This window comes from Aulonocara sp. 'chitande type north' Nkhata Bay, linkage group LG18, assembly GCF_057382095.1.
Source record: "Aulonocara sp. 'chitande type north' Nkhata Bay isolate Kocher_YH1m ecotype deep benthic linkage group LG18, A_spYH_male_GT1.1, whole genome shotgun sequence".
Classification (NCBI taxonomy): Eukaryota; Metazoa; Chordata; class Actinopteri; order Cichliformes; family Cichlidae; genus Aulonocara; species Aulonocara sp. 'chitande type north' Nkhata Bay.
In genome coordinates, this window is record NC_141361.1 from 6026890 (window position 1) to 6045806 (window position 18917).

General features: G+C 40.9%; 1 protein-coding gene across 1 annotated transcript in view; it reads left to right on the top strand.

Moving 5' to 3' along the window:
- The window catches only part of LOC147307837 (uncharacterized), a 70139-nt gene extending 55524 nt beyond the window's left edge, over positions 1-14615 (top strand). Inside the window, exons 3-5 of the mRNA XM_086272950.1 lie at positions 4229-4441; positions 4898-5125; positions 11121-14615. Of these exons, the coding sequence (XP_086129076.1) occupies positions 4229-4441; positions 4898-5125; positions 11121-12916 (2237 nt within the window). The 3' untranslated portion in view covers positions 12917-14615. The remainder of the gene's footprint in view (positions 1-4228; positions 4442-4897; positions 5126-11120) is intronic.
- The last annotated feature ends 4302 nt before the right edge of the window (positions 14616-18917 follow it).

The following is an 18917-nucleotide window of genomic DNA, read 5'->3' on the forward strand; positions in this document are numbered from 1 at the left end:
AGAACAGGGGTCGGTAATCTGCGGCTCCGGATCTGCATAAGGCTCTTTCATCCTTATACTGCGGCTCCACGTGGCTTGGGAAAATAGTATTTAACTGAAGTGCATTTTATTTGTGTTAGTTCTTTTTTTAACTTGTGGTTCTAAATTGGAAGATTATTGTGATCTTGAAATTCAAAAGTAAAATTATGTTTTATTATTTTCGTTGCTCAAAATATGTGTCACACTGGCAGAAGCCGGTATACCTCCCAAAACGCTGTGCATTTATTAAGACTTTGAACCCCAGTTAGGGCTAGTAAAGAGAAAAATGTAAGAAAAGAAAAATGTTCACATGAACATGCTTTTCTGCATCTCTTTATTGACCACTTTTCCCACACGTTTGCTGCACACACACAGCCAGCTGTAGCTTTCCAGCTAACAAACGCTAACAAAATAACGCTGAAAACCGATAAAAACCCTGAAAATCATACATTTCACACCTGAGCCTCAACTCTCGTGGCCTGGTACCAAACGACTTACGGACCAGTACCGGTCTGAGGCCCGGGGGTTGGGGACCGCTGCTCTATAACGTCCACATCGATACCCTGGATTGAAACAGGGGTCAAAGGTTTCCTGGTCCTCCTAAAGTCCACAATCAATTTTTGGTCCTCGGTCACTTTGAGCTGCAGATGATTCTGCTTGCACCACTTGATAAAGGAGTCAACTACTGCCCGGTACACCATCACATCACCCTCACTGAAGCATCCAACCACCGCAGAGTCATCAGAAAACATCTGAACATGGCAGGTCTGTGCAGTGGCTGACGTCTGTGATGGGGAGAGGGCAGTTCCTTGTGGTGCCCCTGTGTTGCTGATCACCTTGTGAGACACATAATGTTGAAGAAGCACATTTTGTGTTAGATACTCAAAAATCCAGGACACAGGAGAGGCATCCACTTGCATCTCAGTCAGCTTATCTCCCAGGACGATTGGCCTGAGAAGCCGGAGAAGCTTTTTTCCGCAGGCGATACGGTCTCTCAATCACACCACCACATAGTACTGACCCACAAATATGGTTTTTACACACACACTGGACATTCTGGACATTTGTTTACATTTGTTTACATTTGCCATCTTGTTATTGATTAATCAAATCACTCTATCACAAGTCGCTTAAATAAATCACTTTTAAGCATATTTGCACTACAGACTGCACTACACTACAGACACTACAGACACTTAAATATGTGGATTGCACAACCCTGGACATTACATTTCTTTCATTACCATTTATTACTCGTACAGCTGCTTTTATTGTTCCATATTTCTTCATATATTCTTATATATTTTCTATATTGTGTATTTTATGTATTGTGTATTTGTACTTGTATTTGTTGTACAGTTATTTTATTTGTAACTTTAATTTTTATATTTTATTCTTTCCTAGTTAAATTTACCCTTCATTTTAATTTTCCTATTTATTTCCTATCCTATTCATAGTCTTTTATTTTAGGTTACGAGCAGTTGTCTAAGCATTTCACTGCATATCGTACTGTGTATGACTGTGTACGTGACAAATGAAATTTGAATTTGATGATAATAAATGCACTGGAAAAGATAAAAATGACCCTCACACTGCTTGCCAGCTGGCCCATATGGGTGTAGACACAACTGAGTAGGTAGATGATGGTGTCCTCAGGTCTGAGGTGGGACTGGTAGTTAAACTGAAGGAGATCCTGATCTGGCCTGACTATATGGTACTGCATAAGACAACTCGTGAAAATAACATGTGTACCAAACTCTTTAACATGAAGTGTTGTCGTAAGAAAAATGAAGAAAAGGCTAGTTTCTTTCAGATTGTATGCTGAATTGAGCAAATATGACTAAAAATTTTAGACATTGTTAAACATGTGGGTATCTTTCATTTTTAAGACCTGGGTAAATCTCAAAACATCACATTTTTACTGCTTACCTTCGGTTTGCACTGAGGTGGAGTGGGGGAGTATGTGTAGCAATCACATACAAGAATATTATCTGTCTCAGGTCCTCGTTCCTCCAGAGTAGGAGTGTACCTGGATCACAGAGCAGGTATTTTGTCCTTCTACAGCGTCTCTGAAACCATGACTCTCCTCCACAGAGTCCAGACCACATTCACTCAGCTGCTTTATGCTGGACTTTCTCGTTACAACGCTGGAGACATTGCTGAGTTCATTAAAATGAAATCGACCCTTTTCTGTTTATTAAATGTACTATTGTCTGTGTTTCAAAGAAACAGAAAACACTCTAATTCACGAAGCTTTCATAATGTTTTGAGCTTTGATCTATATTTTAATGTTAAATGATAAATTCTTTATCCAGGTTTCTCCAAAGTACCACACTTTATGTCAGGACTTGATTTTTGTTAGACTGACCTGATGAGGGCAGTATTACGCCTTTGATACTTCCAGCTTAAGATCGAAGAAGAATAGCGGAAATGACGTCACTGAGCGCTTGCATCGCGAGTTATATTTGAAGACTTTGATTTGAATGTATCAGTTGTTGTCGCAATAATGTCTTCAGTCCAGTATCTGAGAGAGGTTATCAAGGAGAGATTAACTGCTGCCGCAGAACAAATCTTCTCAGAGTTTGAAAAAACGATCGTCCGGTATGAGGAGGAGATCCGTCAGCTAAGGCCGCTGGATATCAGACCCGGGATAAAGTCGCACAATACAGGTGTGTAAATTTGTGGAGGAATGGGGGTTGCGGGATCCTCGCGGGAACCCAACTCTGCTTAGATTTTACCATGTGCGCGTCACACTACCGTAACTTATCGACTATTTAAGCTAGAAAAAGAAATTACAGGGTTACTGAAAGAAGAGAGGCTGAGTTTTACGGGGATATTTGGTGTATTACGGTAGCACAAACCGTTCGCAAGCTACTGCTGTCTGAAGAACCAAGATTCACTAACGTAATCCCTCGACCATTTGGGCAAGAGAGACATTTCAAACGGTTACTGAAAGACACGAAGAAGAGCTTTACGAAACTTTACGGTGCATCATTAGAAAACACGAGCAGTGACGGTCCAATCACATGTATGGAAAAGTGGCAACGCTCCAAAAAGGCCTCGAAATTTAAAAAACTAAGTGGCCATTGCTCAAAAACTTTATTGTACATATTTAGTATAGTTGATGTTGTGTTACGTTTGTTCCTGTTGAATTAATATTAGGTTTGTAGCTTGAACCTATTCGCTGGAACGTTTAAGACGATATAATTACACAGCAAAGCAAGACAAAGTTCTTCATGTTTCTCGTGCGCGGGAGAGAACCGGACAAACGCCGTTCCTTCGCTTGACCCCAGTTGCTCTCGTCCGCTCCCCCGTAACACTGCTCTTTTATTGAGGTTACATGAATATATATAGGTTCATTAACATATGACGTCTACATACAAACAAAGAGTACCGTGTGTGTGTGTGTGTGTGTGTGTGTGTGTGTGTGTGTGTGTGACCCCATAAATGACTTCCCTAAACCTGCTGGTCTGGAAGTCCAGCAGTTCATCTAAACAAAAGGCACTTAGCCTAAAACAGATATAGCCACGTTCATCCTACCATAAAACAATAAGAGAAGGTACGACCTCTCCCATGCTCCCAGAGTGTTCTGGAATGCAGACTATTAAGGATCAAACCTCTACCAATCTAAAACTAATTATAAAACTCTAAGCATATATAAGTAGATATTTCTAAGCATAAATGACAACCAACAATACAAAACCTAACAATATCAGTTTCCACTTAACTATAAATCTGAAAAAAACAGTCCTTTTTTTTTTCACTTTAAACTGTTGTTTCATTGCCATAACAATACAATAATGTAAAATGAGTGCCAGGGGGCAAAAGTATTCACTTTTAGTTTGATTTCTGGCCCGTTTACAGCCAAAATGACCAAAAATTACCAGGCGGCCTAAATGATGCTTGGTCAATAGCTTTCATGATCATATTCAGATCATGCTGCTGTTCATTTGTTTATTTTGTTTGTTTGCACATTTTGTGACGATCACTGGCGGTCACTTTTAAAAATTAGACCCCAGACGGCTTTAAGGTTATCAGTGTCGCCCAGTGAAAAAATGGCCAGGAGTGAATGTTTCTGTGGCAACATCTGCAAGAACGCAAGAGGCCGTGAAACCATAAGCTTAGTTCTCAACTCCCTTTTAATTGTTCTTGATCTTTCTTGTGATCACATTAGTTACTGATTTCTTCTGTCCCTTTGCTGAACACGAAGGTGATCAGCAGGTCTTTGACCAGGAGAGGAGCTCCAGTCTCCACCAGCAGGACCCAGAGCCTCCACAGACTAAAGAGGTACAGGAGGAGGAAATGTGCAGCAGTGAGGAAGGAGAGCCACTTGAACTGAAGCAGGAGGCTGAAGAAATTGATGTGTGGACCGGAGAACAGCTGGATTTGTTGTGTAAACCTGGAGTAGAGCTGACCACAACAGGTATGTAAAACTGTAATATACAGATTTCATAATACAGAAATGAATAAGACTCATATTAAAACATCAGGCGATGATATCAGAGTTGACTCCTCAGGAAGAGAGCTCACAATGACACATGCATTACCACCTGGCATACTACCTCACCTAAGACGTGTTTTCTGTTAGCACAGTAAAATAAAAACTGGGTTTAAAATCTTCTGTTGTTTAATAAAAAACAAAAATTTCCTCCATATAGATTTAAGTCAAGTTGACCCAGAACTGTACGCAGAATGTAGAAAAATACCCACAAGGACCAAGTTGGAGTAGCGAGCTGTACGCCTCATAAATTATGACTTTCTGTATGTAAACAGAATTCTTTGCTGTTCACTGCATGAGAGAGAATATTTAAATATCGCTCACATATCTGAGAGACCTGCTCACAGTGTTAATTTTTTCTTGTGTGTTGTGTCCGTCAAGACCTCCCACAGCAACATGATTGTAAGGAAAACTGTAGCCAGGAGAGGAACTCCAGTCTCAACCAGGAGGACTCAGATCTTCCAGAAACTAAAGAGGAACAGGAGGAAATCTCCCTCAATCAGGAAGAAGAGCAGCTTTCACTGAAGCCAAAAACCAAAGACGTCATCGTCTGGACTGGGCAGGAGCTGGACATCATGTGGAACCCTGAAGTAAAGTTGGAAAGAATAGGTATGCAAAACTTTAGACAGACTCAGTTTTGTGTTAAGAAATCTAACTCCTGTTGGATCCTTATCAGACCTCAGAGGTATGTTATAGAGACACATGGAGAATCTAAGGTCCAACTGCAATAAGGAAACATGATGTAATATTCTAAGAGCCAAAATGTGTAGCCCTCACAGTGTCGCCCTTGTCAGGACTGTCCTATGTTGGAAATAATTAAGTTGAGTACAAGAGAGAGGAAGACTCCCTACAATGAGTTGACACATCAACTTTTTATTTATTCCTCCATATACATTTTTGCCATTCATATTGTCACGAGTCTTTTCTATCGCGAGTCCGTCTCTCTTGTTTGTTTTTGGCCCACTTTGCACCAGAAAGAGGAAACCAGCGGCTGAACAACAGCAGCACATTTAAGCTTGATAAGCTGTTGTTAGAATTTATTTAATATTAATTTCTACACCAGGACCTTTTTCTACGTAGCTGACGCTGGTAACTGTGCAGGGGCGGATCTAGCAAAGTTTAGCCAGGGGGGCCGATAGGGCATTAACAGGGAAAAGGGGGCACAAAGACATACTTTTCTTTCTTATTCTCATTTAAAATGTCTAGCTTTTAATAAATAATTATCTGACACCCAAAGTTTTAATTTGATGTAAAATGAATAGAAGTCCATTACTGTACCGTATTTTCACGACCATAAGGCGCAGTCTCAGTTATGTGTGCCCTTACTGTATTTAACACACACATAAGGCGCACTGGACCATAGGGCGCATACAAGTACCGTATGCGTATTTAAAAATAAAGCGGGAGCAAACCTGAGTTTGGTACTCACATTTTTATTACCAGTAATCGTCATCATCAACAACATACAAGCATACAAGTGTGCGTATTTAAAAATAAAGCAGGAGCAAAACAAAGTTTGGTACTCACATTTTTATCATCAAACCCATCGAAGTCCTCATCCTCTGTGTCTGAATTGAACAGCTGCGCTAAATCTCCATCAAACATGCCAGGTTCACTTTCTTCACTGTCAGAGTCACTTTCCGTGCCGTGCAGCTCCTCGGAAATGATGCCGGCTTTTGCGAAAGCTCGAACAACAGTGCCAGCAGACATGTTAGCCCAAGCATCTACAATCCATTGGCAAATTGTGGCGTAACTCGCCCGGCGCTGCCTTCCACTCTTAGTGAAACTGTGGTCTCCACCGGTCATCCATCGCTCCCAGGCCGCTCGCAGCCTTACTTTGAACGGGCGGTTCACACCGATGTCCAGCGGTTGGAGTTCCTTTGTCAGGCCTCCCGGAATGACAGCAAGCTCACAGTTCATTTGTTTCACTAGTTTTTTCACATCGGCTGTGAGATGGGCACGCATAGAGTCACAGATTAAGAGCGATGGTGATGCGTGGAAAAAACCACCTGGTCTCCTTACATACACCTCCCTCAGCCACTCTTTCATCATTTCCTCATCCATCCAGCCCTTTTCATTTGCCTTAATGATGATTCCTGCTGGAAACTTCTCTTTAGGCAAAGTCTTTCGCTTAAAAATCACCATAGGCGGCAGTTTCTGTCCATTAGCATGGCAGCCAAGCACAACAGTGAAAGAAGACTTTTCATACCCCGTTGTGCGTATCGCTACCGTGCTGGTCCCCTGCTTCTCCACAGTGTGACTCACCGGGATGTCGAAAGTGAGCGGGACCTCGTCCATGTTTGTGATGTGGCTGGGCTGGATGTTTTTGTCGCCGATGTGTTTGCTGCAGTAGGAGCGGAAGATGGCCAGCTTTTCCTTATAATCCGCTGGAAGTTGCTGCGCTACCGTAGTCCTGGTCCGGATGGAAAAATGGCACCGTTTCATAAAACGAAAGCACCAAGACGGACCTCCTTGGAAATGTTCAATGTTCATCTCTTCAGCTAGTGAAACTGCTTTTAGCCGAATGGTGACTGTCGAAACGCTTCTCCCGCTCGCTCTTTGCTCGATGATCCACCGCTCGAGTCTTTCCTCCAACTTGGGCCACCTCGCCTTATGTCCGCGGAAACTCAGCTGCGTTTTCTTGACCTGCCGGAGCTTGTTTTCCAGCTTCCTCCATTTGCGAACCATCGATTCGTTAATCTTAAATTCTCTCGCCGCTGCTCGATTTCCATGTTCCTCCGCGTAGCTGATGGTTTTCAGTTTAAACTGTGCTTCGTAAGCATGTCTCTTTGCCATTTTCAGGGTTGTTAAAACAACAATGTCCTGCATAATGCACATACCTGTTCTTTTATACAGGTATGTGCGATTTTCCCGGTATATACGATCAACGCCCACACTTCACCCTTTAACGTTCTCATGGTGTTCTCTACTACGTCCTCCTTACAACACATAGGGCGCACCGCGCTATAGGGCGCGCCGCACTTTTTGAAGAAAATCTAAGACTTTTAAGTGCGCCTTATGGTCGTGAAAATACGGTATATAGTAACTATTAAGTCTAATATATATATATACCTAACTAATATATAAGCTATAGTACAAATATGTAAGCTATAGTACTTTTTCCTTTGGGAAGGTACCATCTGTGCAGTCTGCAATTTTGTTGAAGAAAGATGTTGAAACTATTTAATATTTTAATATATTGAAAAATAATTGATTTCTGTGCATTTTTTTTTTCCACACTGCATCAAATTAAGGTTGATTACGTCGATTAAGCATCATGAGGTGGACCGTGAGGGGTGGTTCCCTATTTTTTATTTATTTATTTTTGTTGTTGCTGGGAGTTGGAACTAGGGCTGCCACGATTAGTCGACTAGTCACGATTACGTCGACTATTAAAATCGTCGACGACTGATTTATTAGTCGACGCGTCGTTTGAAGCTTTGTAAGATCACAAAAGACGCAGGAATGAGTAGTAGGATTTAAGAGTGTCATAACAGACTGAAACTGAAGATGGCAGCACTGCATGTACAAGGATGCCAGCTGCCGTTAAACCCCGAAGAAGAAGAAGCAGCTGTGTCCCATAATTCATAGCGCAGCCCAGCGCAGTTGTCAACAATGGCGGCAGCTAGTTAGTTTTAATGTTACTCTTATTATTCTTTCTGGGTCACAAAATAAACGTTTAACATATTTTCAGGCGAGAATGTAGCTGTGTAAACCTCAAATATCTGCTCAGTTTATCAAGACACCACATATTTTCAAAAGCGCTCCGACGTTTTCGGAGACGTTTGTTACTCATTAGCTCGATAGTTAGCCGGGAGCAAGGCTCACTAGAGCCGTGAGAACACCGGACTCCCGGCAAATCGTTTTCAAACCCACCGCCGTCTTTGGCTACTCAGGTTAAATATATATGAGTCACTTAGATAACTTAAAAATGTTATTGTTTGGCTTTTTTTTTAGTATTTTATTTGTTCCTGAGTAAATCGGTTTGGCTGAGATTAAAGTTATAGTTTTTACACAGCTGAATAAACGTCAAGCAGACAGCTGATTATCAGAAGCGTGAGATGCTCCAGAATATACTCCGGTGTCCCGTTATATTTTAGATAGCAAGGAGCAGACGGCTGAGTTTATTAAACTTCACCGAAACAATCTGCAGATGTCATTAAAATTTAATAAACTATCATCTTGTCTTTATTTTTAGTTAGCACATACCTTAAACACTTCAAGCTGTAAGCTAATGGTAGTTATATAAGAGCAGATGCTGCTGGTGCAATAAGCTGTAGGTTTTACGTCCAATGGATGATGATCTGATTAGTCGACTAATCGCAAAAATAATCGGTGACTAGTCGACTATCAAAATAATCATTTGTGGCAGCCCTAGTTGGAACCCTATTAGTTAGGTTGCTTAACATTTACGCTAAGTACTCTTTAAAATACCAGAATAGGGAGGATGGTGTAGGTTTGAGTTTATTAGATTGATCAGTATTGCTGAACTATGAAATTATTTTTTTTTTGCATACAGGTATAACAGAATAGCTTTAGTGTAGTTGTTGTTTTAAACTTGAGTATGAACTTATACAAAATGCAGCAAGATATTTAAAAAAACAGTTTTGTTGATTAAAACACACTATATCTGATTCATATCGGTATCGGCAGATATCCAAATTTATGATATCGGTATCGGACATAAAAAAGTGGTATCGTGCCATCTCTAGTTTTTGGTGTGCCACCAATTAAAACTTTTAACTCACTCAACCCATCTGGAGTGCAAAATGAACAAACTTTAGACAAACTGCCCGAAATGCGTTGACAGAGACATTTCAGGGACTTTGACAGAACTAGAAAAATATAAAGGCTTTAAACAAGATGAGAACTAAGGATGTAACCAAAGCCGTGTGCCGCTTGTGGAGACGTGTCGTGCGAGCAAAGTACTTAAACACGACTAACTTGCATGAGAACGTACGTGTCCACCATCCTGCTCAGTATGCTCGGCTATCACCAGCTTCTACAGCTCTATCAACAAGCACTTGGGCGCACTCTGAGGAGGGTGCATTTATTTGAAGATGAAAGGGGGTGCTGTTAAAACAGCACTATTTATTTATTTATTATTTTTTGACTCCTTCTATTAGCTCCATCATTAATAGCAAACGTACTCATGGGCAAATAAATAAATAAATTGCCCGTGTAAAAACAATCTCCTATGGGCTCAGCCTATCGTCGATAGTCTATATATGCGTTCAGTCACACAACCCTAATAGTTAGGAAGGATTTTATGTGGCGGTAAGTTCTGCATTTGCTTGTGTGCAGTCATATGGCATTATTACAGAAAAGTGTCCCAAATTTCCCACGTGTGGGACTAATAAAGGTTATCTTATCTTATCTTATCCTTTTTAATCAACTCCCACTATGATTTGTGGATAAATAATTCTTTAGCTTGTGTAACACGACCTTTTTCACTCATTCTCAATATGTTTTATTCATATAGGGAAATAATCCCAACAACGGTGTCCTGAAGGGGCTTTATACTGTAAGGTAAAGACTACAATATTAGAAAGAAACCACAACAATCGCACAACACCCTGTGTTACGTTTCCCTAAAAGGTCCGGGGGATGAGGGAAAGTAACAAAAAGTGTCCGGGTTGAAAAAAGGGAGGTGGGGAGGCAAACTGGTTAAATTGAAGAGTTTTATTAATGTTTCTCTTAATAAATGGTAAATGGCCTGCATTTATATAGCGCTTTACATATCCAGTCATCCACCCATTCACACACACTGGTGATGGCAAGCTACATTGTAGCCACAGCCACCCTGGGGCGCACTGACAGAGGCGAGGCTGCCGGACACTGGCGCCACCAGGCCCTCTGACCACCACCAGTAGGCAACGGGTGAAGTGTCTTGCCCAAGGACACAACGACCGAGACTGTCCAAGCCAGGGCTCGAACCGGCAACCTTCCGATTGCAAGGCAAACTCCCAGCTCTTGAGCCACGATCGCCCCTAATAATTAAACTAAAAGCTGGAAAAGCCACTATCACATTTAGAAGACAACAAAACCCTGGAATCATTAGTCAGAGTAATATTTATGAGAATCTCACAGTTTTTGTTATAGCTGAATTTTTGTGTTGTTTTGAAACGGCCCCTAATGTTTGATTATCTTTTTATTTTCATAAATTAGATTTCCTCCATTAAATGATACAAAAACTGAGCAGAAAGCAAGAAGTGAAGTGTTTGAGTTTAAAGTTTCCACCTCATCGATTTTCATTTTATTTTTTTCAGTCAGTTTAAAGAATTCCAGGTTTCCCTTGCAGCATGGAATGGAAAAAAAAAATACTTTACGACATTACGGTTTGGGATAAATATTGTTAAATATTTATGTTCTTTTTTCTGAAATGTACGATTCCAAACTTAAATTGATCACAGAAGAAGAGTGTTTTTCATAGGGTTTGTAAATGAGCAGCCAAAATGGTCTCACTGAGTCAGCAAAACAACTTCTCCCCCAACATGCCTTTTATTGGCTTATCTGAGCGACATGCTTACCATGTGGAGACCTGCTAATGGCTAAGGTTACCTTGTAATTTCTCAAATATATGTTTTGTTTTTTGTCCCTTCAGATTTTCCACAACATGACTGTAAAGAACAGGAGGATCTTTTGCAGATTAAAGGGGAACAGGAGGAACTCAGTACCACTGAAGAGGGAAAACCGTTTGTACGAAAGCAAGAGACTCAAACTTTTCCTGCTCGTAAAGAAAGTGACCAGGGTGAACCAGACCTAAGTAGTGACCAGCTCCTTTCTCACAACTCTCCTGACACAGATCAGGATGAAAGCAAGGATGATAACTTACACAGAAATAAGTTGGAGGAAATCGTATCAGAGCTGCCAGTTCAAAATTCCAAGACAGTATATTTATGTGGCACCTGTGGGAAAAAATTTAATACTGCAAAAAACTTGAATCGACATATGAAAATTCACACAGGTGAGAAGCCACATTGTTGTAGCACCTGTGGGAAAAGATTTCATCGGAAGTCGCACTTGACTAGACACATGCAAATTCACACAGGTGAGAAGTTGCATTCTTGTAGCACCTGTGGGAAAAGATTTAATCGGAAGGAACATTTGAAAATGCACATGGAATATCATACAGGTGAAAAACGATATTCCTGTATCACTTGTGGGAAACGTTATAATGTAAAATCAAGTTTGGAAACCCACATGAAAATTCACACAAGTGAGAAGTCACATTGTTGTACCACTTGTGGGAAAAGCTTTAGTCAGAAGGGGCAGTTGAATAGTCACATGCGAATTCATACAGGTGAGAAACCACATTGTTGTAGCACCTGTGGGAAAAGATTTACTCTAAAGACATATTTAACTGAACACATGAAAATTCACACAGGTGAGAAGCCGCATTGTTGTACCACTTGTGGGAAAAGCTTTAGTCAGAAGGGGCAGTTGAATAGTCACATGCGAATTCACACAGGTGAGAAGCCATATTTTTGTAGCATATGTGGGGAAAGATTTAATGTAGTAACAAATCTGAAAATACACATGAAAAGTCACACAAGTGAGAAGCCGCATTCTTGTAGCACCTGTGGGAAAAGATTTAGTCGGAAGTCACACCTGACTAGACACATACAAATTCATACAGGTGAGAAGCCGCATTGTTGTACCACTTGTGGGAAAAGCTTTATTCAGAAGGGGCAGTTGAATAGTCACATGCGAATTCACACAAGTGAGAAGCCATATTTTTGTAGCATATGTGGGGAAAGATTTAATGTAGTAACAAATCTGAAAATACACATGAAAAGTCACACAAGTGAGAAGCCGCATTCTTGTAGCACCTGTGGGAAAAGATTTAGTCGGAAGGCACACCTGACTAGACACATACAAATTCATACAGGTGAGAAGCCGCATTCTTGTACCACTTGTGGGAAAAGCTTTATTCAGAAGGGGCAGTTGAATAGTCACATGCGAATTCACACAAGTGAGAAGCCATATTTTTGTAGCATATGTGGGGAAAGATTTAATGTCGTAACAAATCTGAAAATACACATGAAAATTCACACAAGTGAGAAGCCGCATTCTTGTAGCACCTGTGGGAAAAGATTTAGTCGGAAGTCACACCTGACTAGACACATACAAATTCATACAGGTGAGAAGTCGCATTCTTGTAGCACTTCTAGGAAAAGATTTACTCGAAAAAAATATTTAAATGAACATGCGAGAATTCACGCAGGTGAGAAGCCGCATTCTTGTAGCACCTGTGGGAAAAGATTTACTATAAAAGCATATTTAAATGAACACATGAAAATTCACACAGGTGAGAAGCCGCATTCTTGTGACACCTGTGGGAAAAGCTTTTCGCAGAAGGGGCATCTGAATAGACACGTGCGAATTCATACAGGTTAGAAACCACATTGTTGTAGCACCTGTGGGAAAAAATTTAGCTCTTCAGTACAGTTGAAAATGCATATAGGAAACCATACTGCATGCTAAGTTTAATTTTTAGAAAATGTTGATGGTAAAACAAAGTGTTTGGATCTTTGGAAACTCAGCGTCTGACAAAACTTTATTTTCAAAAGGTTTTCAGAAGCTCAATTTCTATGTTTACTTGTGGACAAAAAAACTAAACTTTTTTCTGACTTTTTTTGTTATTTGTGGGCTTTGACTTGGCTAAAGGTTCTCTTTGAACAGTGCTTGAGATACTTTTTGTCTTGATGCAAAAAGAATTTCTCAAAAATACACTAGAGAATATCTGTTTAAAAAATGCCTGTGTACATATCGAGGAATGGAGGGATAGAAGTGACAAAAATGAATTGATTAAATACACCATTAAATAATTCAATTCAATGTGTCAATAAATAGAGGTTTGGGGTAAACGCTGTTCGAGTCAAAACCATTGCTTTGGCCGGGTTGCCATTCTTTTTTTTCTGGGCGTTTCTCCACACCAACAACTGGCATGTGGAAACTAACTGAACTGTACTTTGAAATACCCTGTTTGTGTGTCACCAAATACACTTTCAATATTTTTTTTAGCCCAGTCTCATGGCAAAGCCTGTGGGTGTGATAGGAATGATGTGGAATCCAGTAATTAAAGGAAGGGGAAGGGGAATTTACAGGGAATGACACTGTTAAGCAGTTGATCCATTTACTCGAATTGTTTGTGACCCATATATTTATGTCAGTATCTATGTTTATATCATACTTTTATGTGAACACCTGTTGATACCCAGCTGCTGTTTTGAGCTTTAATAATTTGGATCTAAAAAAAAAAGTGTAACTTTGACAGTGCTGTTTTCCATTTTGACAGGTTTGTGACATGTGATTGGTGGAAACTAGACAAAGATGCATCTAGTAATTATTTTTATCTATATGTCATTTGGAAGGTCCAAACTGTCCAAAGTTGTAGAATAGCCTAATTACGAAAACTTGTACCTTACATTTGGTAGTGCAAATTGTTTTAAAGGAATAAAAATCTGAAGTAGTATTAATTGCTTCTCACTGTAAAGCTGGCATAACAGCCATTATTCCTGACCCTATGAACTCACCTGAGTCAAAACCTGTCAAAATAAACTGAAGATAATGGCTGAAGAGGTCATTGGAAGAAATCCCAGAAAGTTATGCAAGACAAGTGTTGATTATCAGAAAGATTCAACACATTCAAGGGGCTTAATCATACTGACTCCCTTGATTCTCGTCCTCACTTTCCAGGTCCTCCACCGCTTAGTCACCTGTAACCGCTCAGTTATCCACAGTGTGTCCAGCAGCTGTCTGCAGCTGCAACCGTTGAGCCAATATTCTGTGACACAGTTTCTTCAGCACCTGAGCCCTTCTACAGGGAGTTGATTCGCTGCGGGGGATTCCTGAAGTAATGCTTGCTGATTTTCAGCTGCTCACCACGTTCATTGCCCAATAAGACAGAAAAATTATCCTATCTTGTAGGGCAACTGAGGTGAAGGGTATTAGCATAGGCCGAAGCGTATTTTTCTTTTCACCCACCGGCCTATTTTTATTTTATTTTATTTTTTTTTTGTGAACTGAATACATAGGCCCTTTTGAAATTGAAACTATTATCAACCCACTAGCCATTAAACTTAAATTGCCTACAGTTCTTCGCATTCATCCTACTTTCCATGTCTCAGCCTGCTGCCCTTGCGTGCTATAGCATAGAGGATGGCACTGGCCACAAAAGATTTGTAAAAATATCCTGAGGATTGTATGACAGATGTTGAAAGACCTCAGCCACCTCAAAAAATAGAGACAACTCTGGCCCTTCCTGTAGAGTGGAGTTGTGTTTTTAACCCAGTCCTGTTTGTTATCCATGTGTACTTCACTGTGTTTGTAGTCCTCCACAATGTCCACATCGTCCCACTGGATTGAAATAGTGGTCCATGGTTTCATAGTCCTTAAAAGTCCACAATCAAGTCAGGTCACTTTCAGCTGCAGATGATTCTGTTTGCACTACGTGACAAAGGAATGAACCACAGCCTGGTACTCATCACTCTCACTGACGCATCCAACCACCGAGGAGTCATCAGAAAGTCACAATCACAGTGCTCGCCGGCTGGCTCAGATAGGCATAGACACGACTGAGCATGTAGATGATTGCAAGGCGAAATTAACACACATGACAGATGGAATGACGCACAAAGGGTAACCTGTAAACAAGAAGAGGAGACAAAACACAAACTGAGTAAGAGAGACACGAAGAGAGACAAAGCCATCACTGAGACACATAAAGGATGAGGGAGACTTAAACACAGGGGATATGACAGACTCAAAAACTGAAGACACGACACTATAATCACCATAGTGGGGAAGGCACAGACATGGAAGGAACCTAAACAGATAAGAACTAAGTAAGAAAACCTGGGGAACATAATACAAAAAGGCATAAAACTTAAAATGCTGGATCAAAAGGCCCAGAACCAGGACAGAACCATATATAATGCAAATGCTCTTTCAAACATATAAAACACATTGTACTCCTTTTAGAAGGAATATCAGAATTTTTCTAAAGACTTGAACCATTATTATTTTATATTTTAACATGGATTTCAGTGCTTTATTATATCAGCACATTTTTAACCTGGTTACAAAGAATTATTATTAAATCGATTAAAGAAAATCAGGAAAATGTAAACTGACAAACAAAACAAAAAACATTTATTGAATAAATCAATAGGCTAACACATAATAAATCCTGTTTATTTACAAATAACCTATATTCATATGTATCATGTTGATAACAACAATGTTTATATTTATAAATTTAAAAAAGTCACATTTATTAATCATGTAAATAAAACGCATTTATCATAAACATCCACATGATATCAGAAAGAAATTATCCAGTTCAAATGACGTTCACATTTTGAACATCGACGTCCAGGTTGGGTCATGGTTGGACGTTAAAATTGTGGACCAAGTTCAAATGTCTACAGATGTCCAGAGAATTGGTCATGGACCGACAGACCCAATATAAACATGATCTGCACATCTATCTGACGTCCAATATTTAGTAGAGAGAGTCTGACTGTCATGATCTGGATGTCTGAGCTTCCGTGGTATCCGGCCATGGGCAGGGCCTACAGCCTCCCTCACCTGGAGCTGATTGAGTCAATTAGGCTGGAGATTTAAGCTCCTTCCTTACGCTGTTTCCTCGCTAGTTCACCAACAACCCTATGTTGGTAACCAGGCCTCACGCGTCATACCAGTAATTTTCAAGTACTTTACTTACCTTGTGTTCTAGTTGCTCCTGGTTATTCCACAGTGCTGAACAACTCATCCTGGAAATGTGGTTCACCTGCCTGCTTTTTGGAATTATGTCCTTGCCTCACCTGCCTGCCCTCAAACTACCACGAAACCTTTAACACTGAGGACAGCCGACACACACCACTAATCCCACCTGGACCACAACACCTCTCCTTCAACACTTCATCTCCCACCTGCACAGTAAGACAAAGAAATTCATAGCCTCCACTCTCTCCAGAACTCCTCACTGGCTACCATTTTAACACTGCTCTCCTCTCTTCCAGCGGGTACCTAATCACCAGTCCAGCTCCCGTTGCTTTCTTGGACCCGTCACTCTGCTTTTACTCCTCTCGCCGAGCCAAGACCTCACGCCCTGTTTATCAAGCCTTTAGTCGAGTGCCATTGTAAACATTATCCTTGTGCTGGTTCGTAAGCAAATGCTTCGAGAAGCTGGTCAGGGTCTTCATCTGCTCTGCACTACCCGACTCACTGGACCCTCTATAGTTCGCATACCGCCACAACAGGTCCACTGATGATGCCATAGCCCTGACACTACATACTGCCCTGTCACACCTGGAGAAGAGAGACACGTATGTGAGAATGCTGTTTGTAGATTACAGCTCAGCATTCAATACCATCGTTCCCTCGAAGCTGGACAGGAAACTGCAGGATCTAGGACTGAGCAGCTCCCTCTGCAGCTGGATCCTTAGCTTCCTGTCTGACAGACGCCAAGTGGTCAGACTGGGCAGCATCACCTCATCCCCCATCACACTGAACACTGGTGCTCCACAGGGGTGTGTACTGAGCCCTCTCCTATACTCACTCTACACCTACGACTGCACAGCCACTAACAACTCCAACATCATTGTGAAGTTTGCGGACGACACTACAGTGGTGGGTCTTATCACCAATGGTGATGAGACGGCTTACAGGGAGGAGGTCAGCGCCCTGACCCACTGGTGTCAAGACAACCATCTCACCCTCAACGTCGCAAAGACAAAGGAGTTGATAGTGGACTTCCGGAGGTGCAGAGAAGTACACACCCCCATCACCATCAACGGCGCTGCTGTGGAGAGAGTGAGCAGCTTCCGGTTCCTTGGTGTACATCTGGCTGAGGATCTTACGTGGTCAGTACACACAAACAAAACAGTGAAGAAGGCGCAGCAGCGCCTCTTCTTTCTCAGGAGACTGAAAAGATTCGGCATGAGCCCCCGCATCCTCAGGACCTTCTATCACTGTGCCATTGAGAGCATCCTCACTGGATGCATCACCACCTGGTATGGCAACAGCACCGCCTACAACTGTAAAGCTCTCCAGCGAGTAGTGCGGTGCTCTGAACGGATAATTGGAGGTGAGCTTCCCTCCCTCCAAGACATCTACAGGAAGCGCTGCCTGAGGAAAGCGGGGAGGATCATCAAGGACTCCAGTCACCCCAGCCATAAACTGTTCAGACTGCTTCCATCAGGAAGGAGGTTCTGCAGCATCCGGTCCCGTACCAGCAGACTGAGAGACAGCTTTTTCCATCAGGCCATCAGACTGCTGAACACGTCATAGACACCTCAGCTTCACTACTGGAACTTTAACATTATGCACTCCACACTGTATATAAATGCCACTTGTTTTGCACATATTCAACTCTGTATATTTTATATATTTTATTATTATTATTATTATTATTATTATTTTTACTATTTAATTTGTAAAAATGTGTATACACACACACACACACACACGTAGGAAAATATTTAGTATACACATCCAGAAATGCATACACTATTATATATTGTACATATATTTATTAGTTTCAGGTTGGCCATTCTTGTATTTTGCTCGTTTGTGTTGTTGTGTTTGCACATCTCTGTTGCTTGTGGGGCTCGCACACAAGAATTTCACTCGCATGTGCTGTGCCAGTGTGCCTGCACATGTGATGTGACAATAAAAGTGATTTGATTTGATTTGATTTGATTTGTTATTTCACTTCCACTACATGGACTTAACAGAGAAATCAAGAGACCCTCCTTTATCAAACAGATTGTAAATAATTATAGTTATGATTATAATCTATGAGGACATCATTCTTTGTTATGTTAAATGTTGGAAAAAACTAAAGATTTTTCCATTAAATCAAACTTTAATCAATGAATTTTCTTTATTCCACGATATCCCTTATAATCGCGTGGCAAAAATATCAACCTAGGCTAAGAGAATCTGAGTGTTTAGAACAGAACAAGACTGTTGATGAAAACAGCAGGCACACAGTAACATCAAGCAGCACGGTTTAACCTGAACACATTAAAAATGTCAAAAAGGGGGGGGGGGGGGGGACTTTAAATATTTAAAAATCTTTCTATCAACAAAGCATTCTTACTTTACTGCTGCTGTGATGATAATAAAGCAACAGTATGAGTGTGAGGCATGTAAGTCAGAAAGGGTTAAGCATGGTTTGATGGTCTGCAGAAAGAAGCCTTATGCACAATGAATTGGTCATTTGAAACCATTAATTCTTTATCCAGGTTTCTGGAAAGTGCCAGACTTGATTTTTGTTGGACTGACCTGATGAGGGCAGCAATGCGCCTTTGATACTTCCAGTCTACCGGAAGTTCAATAGAAGAAGAATAGCGGAAATGATGCCGTTCAGCGCTTGCATCGTGAATGA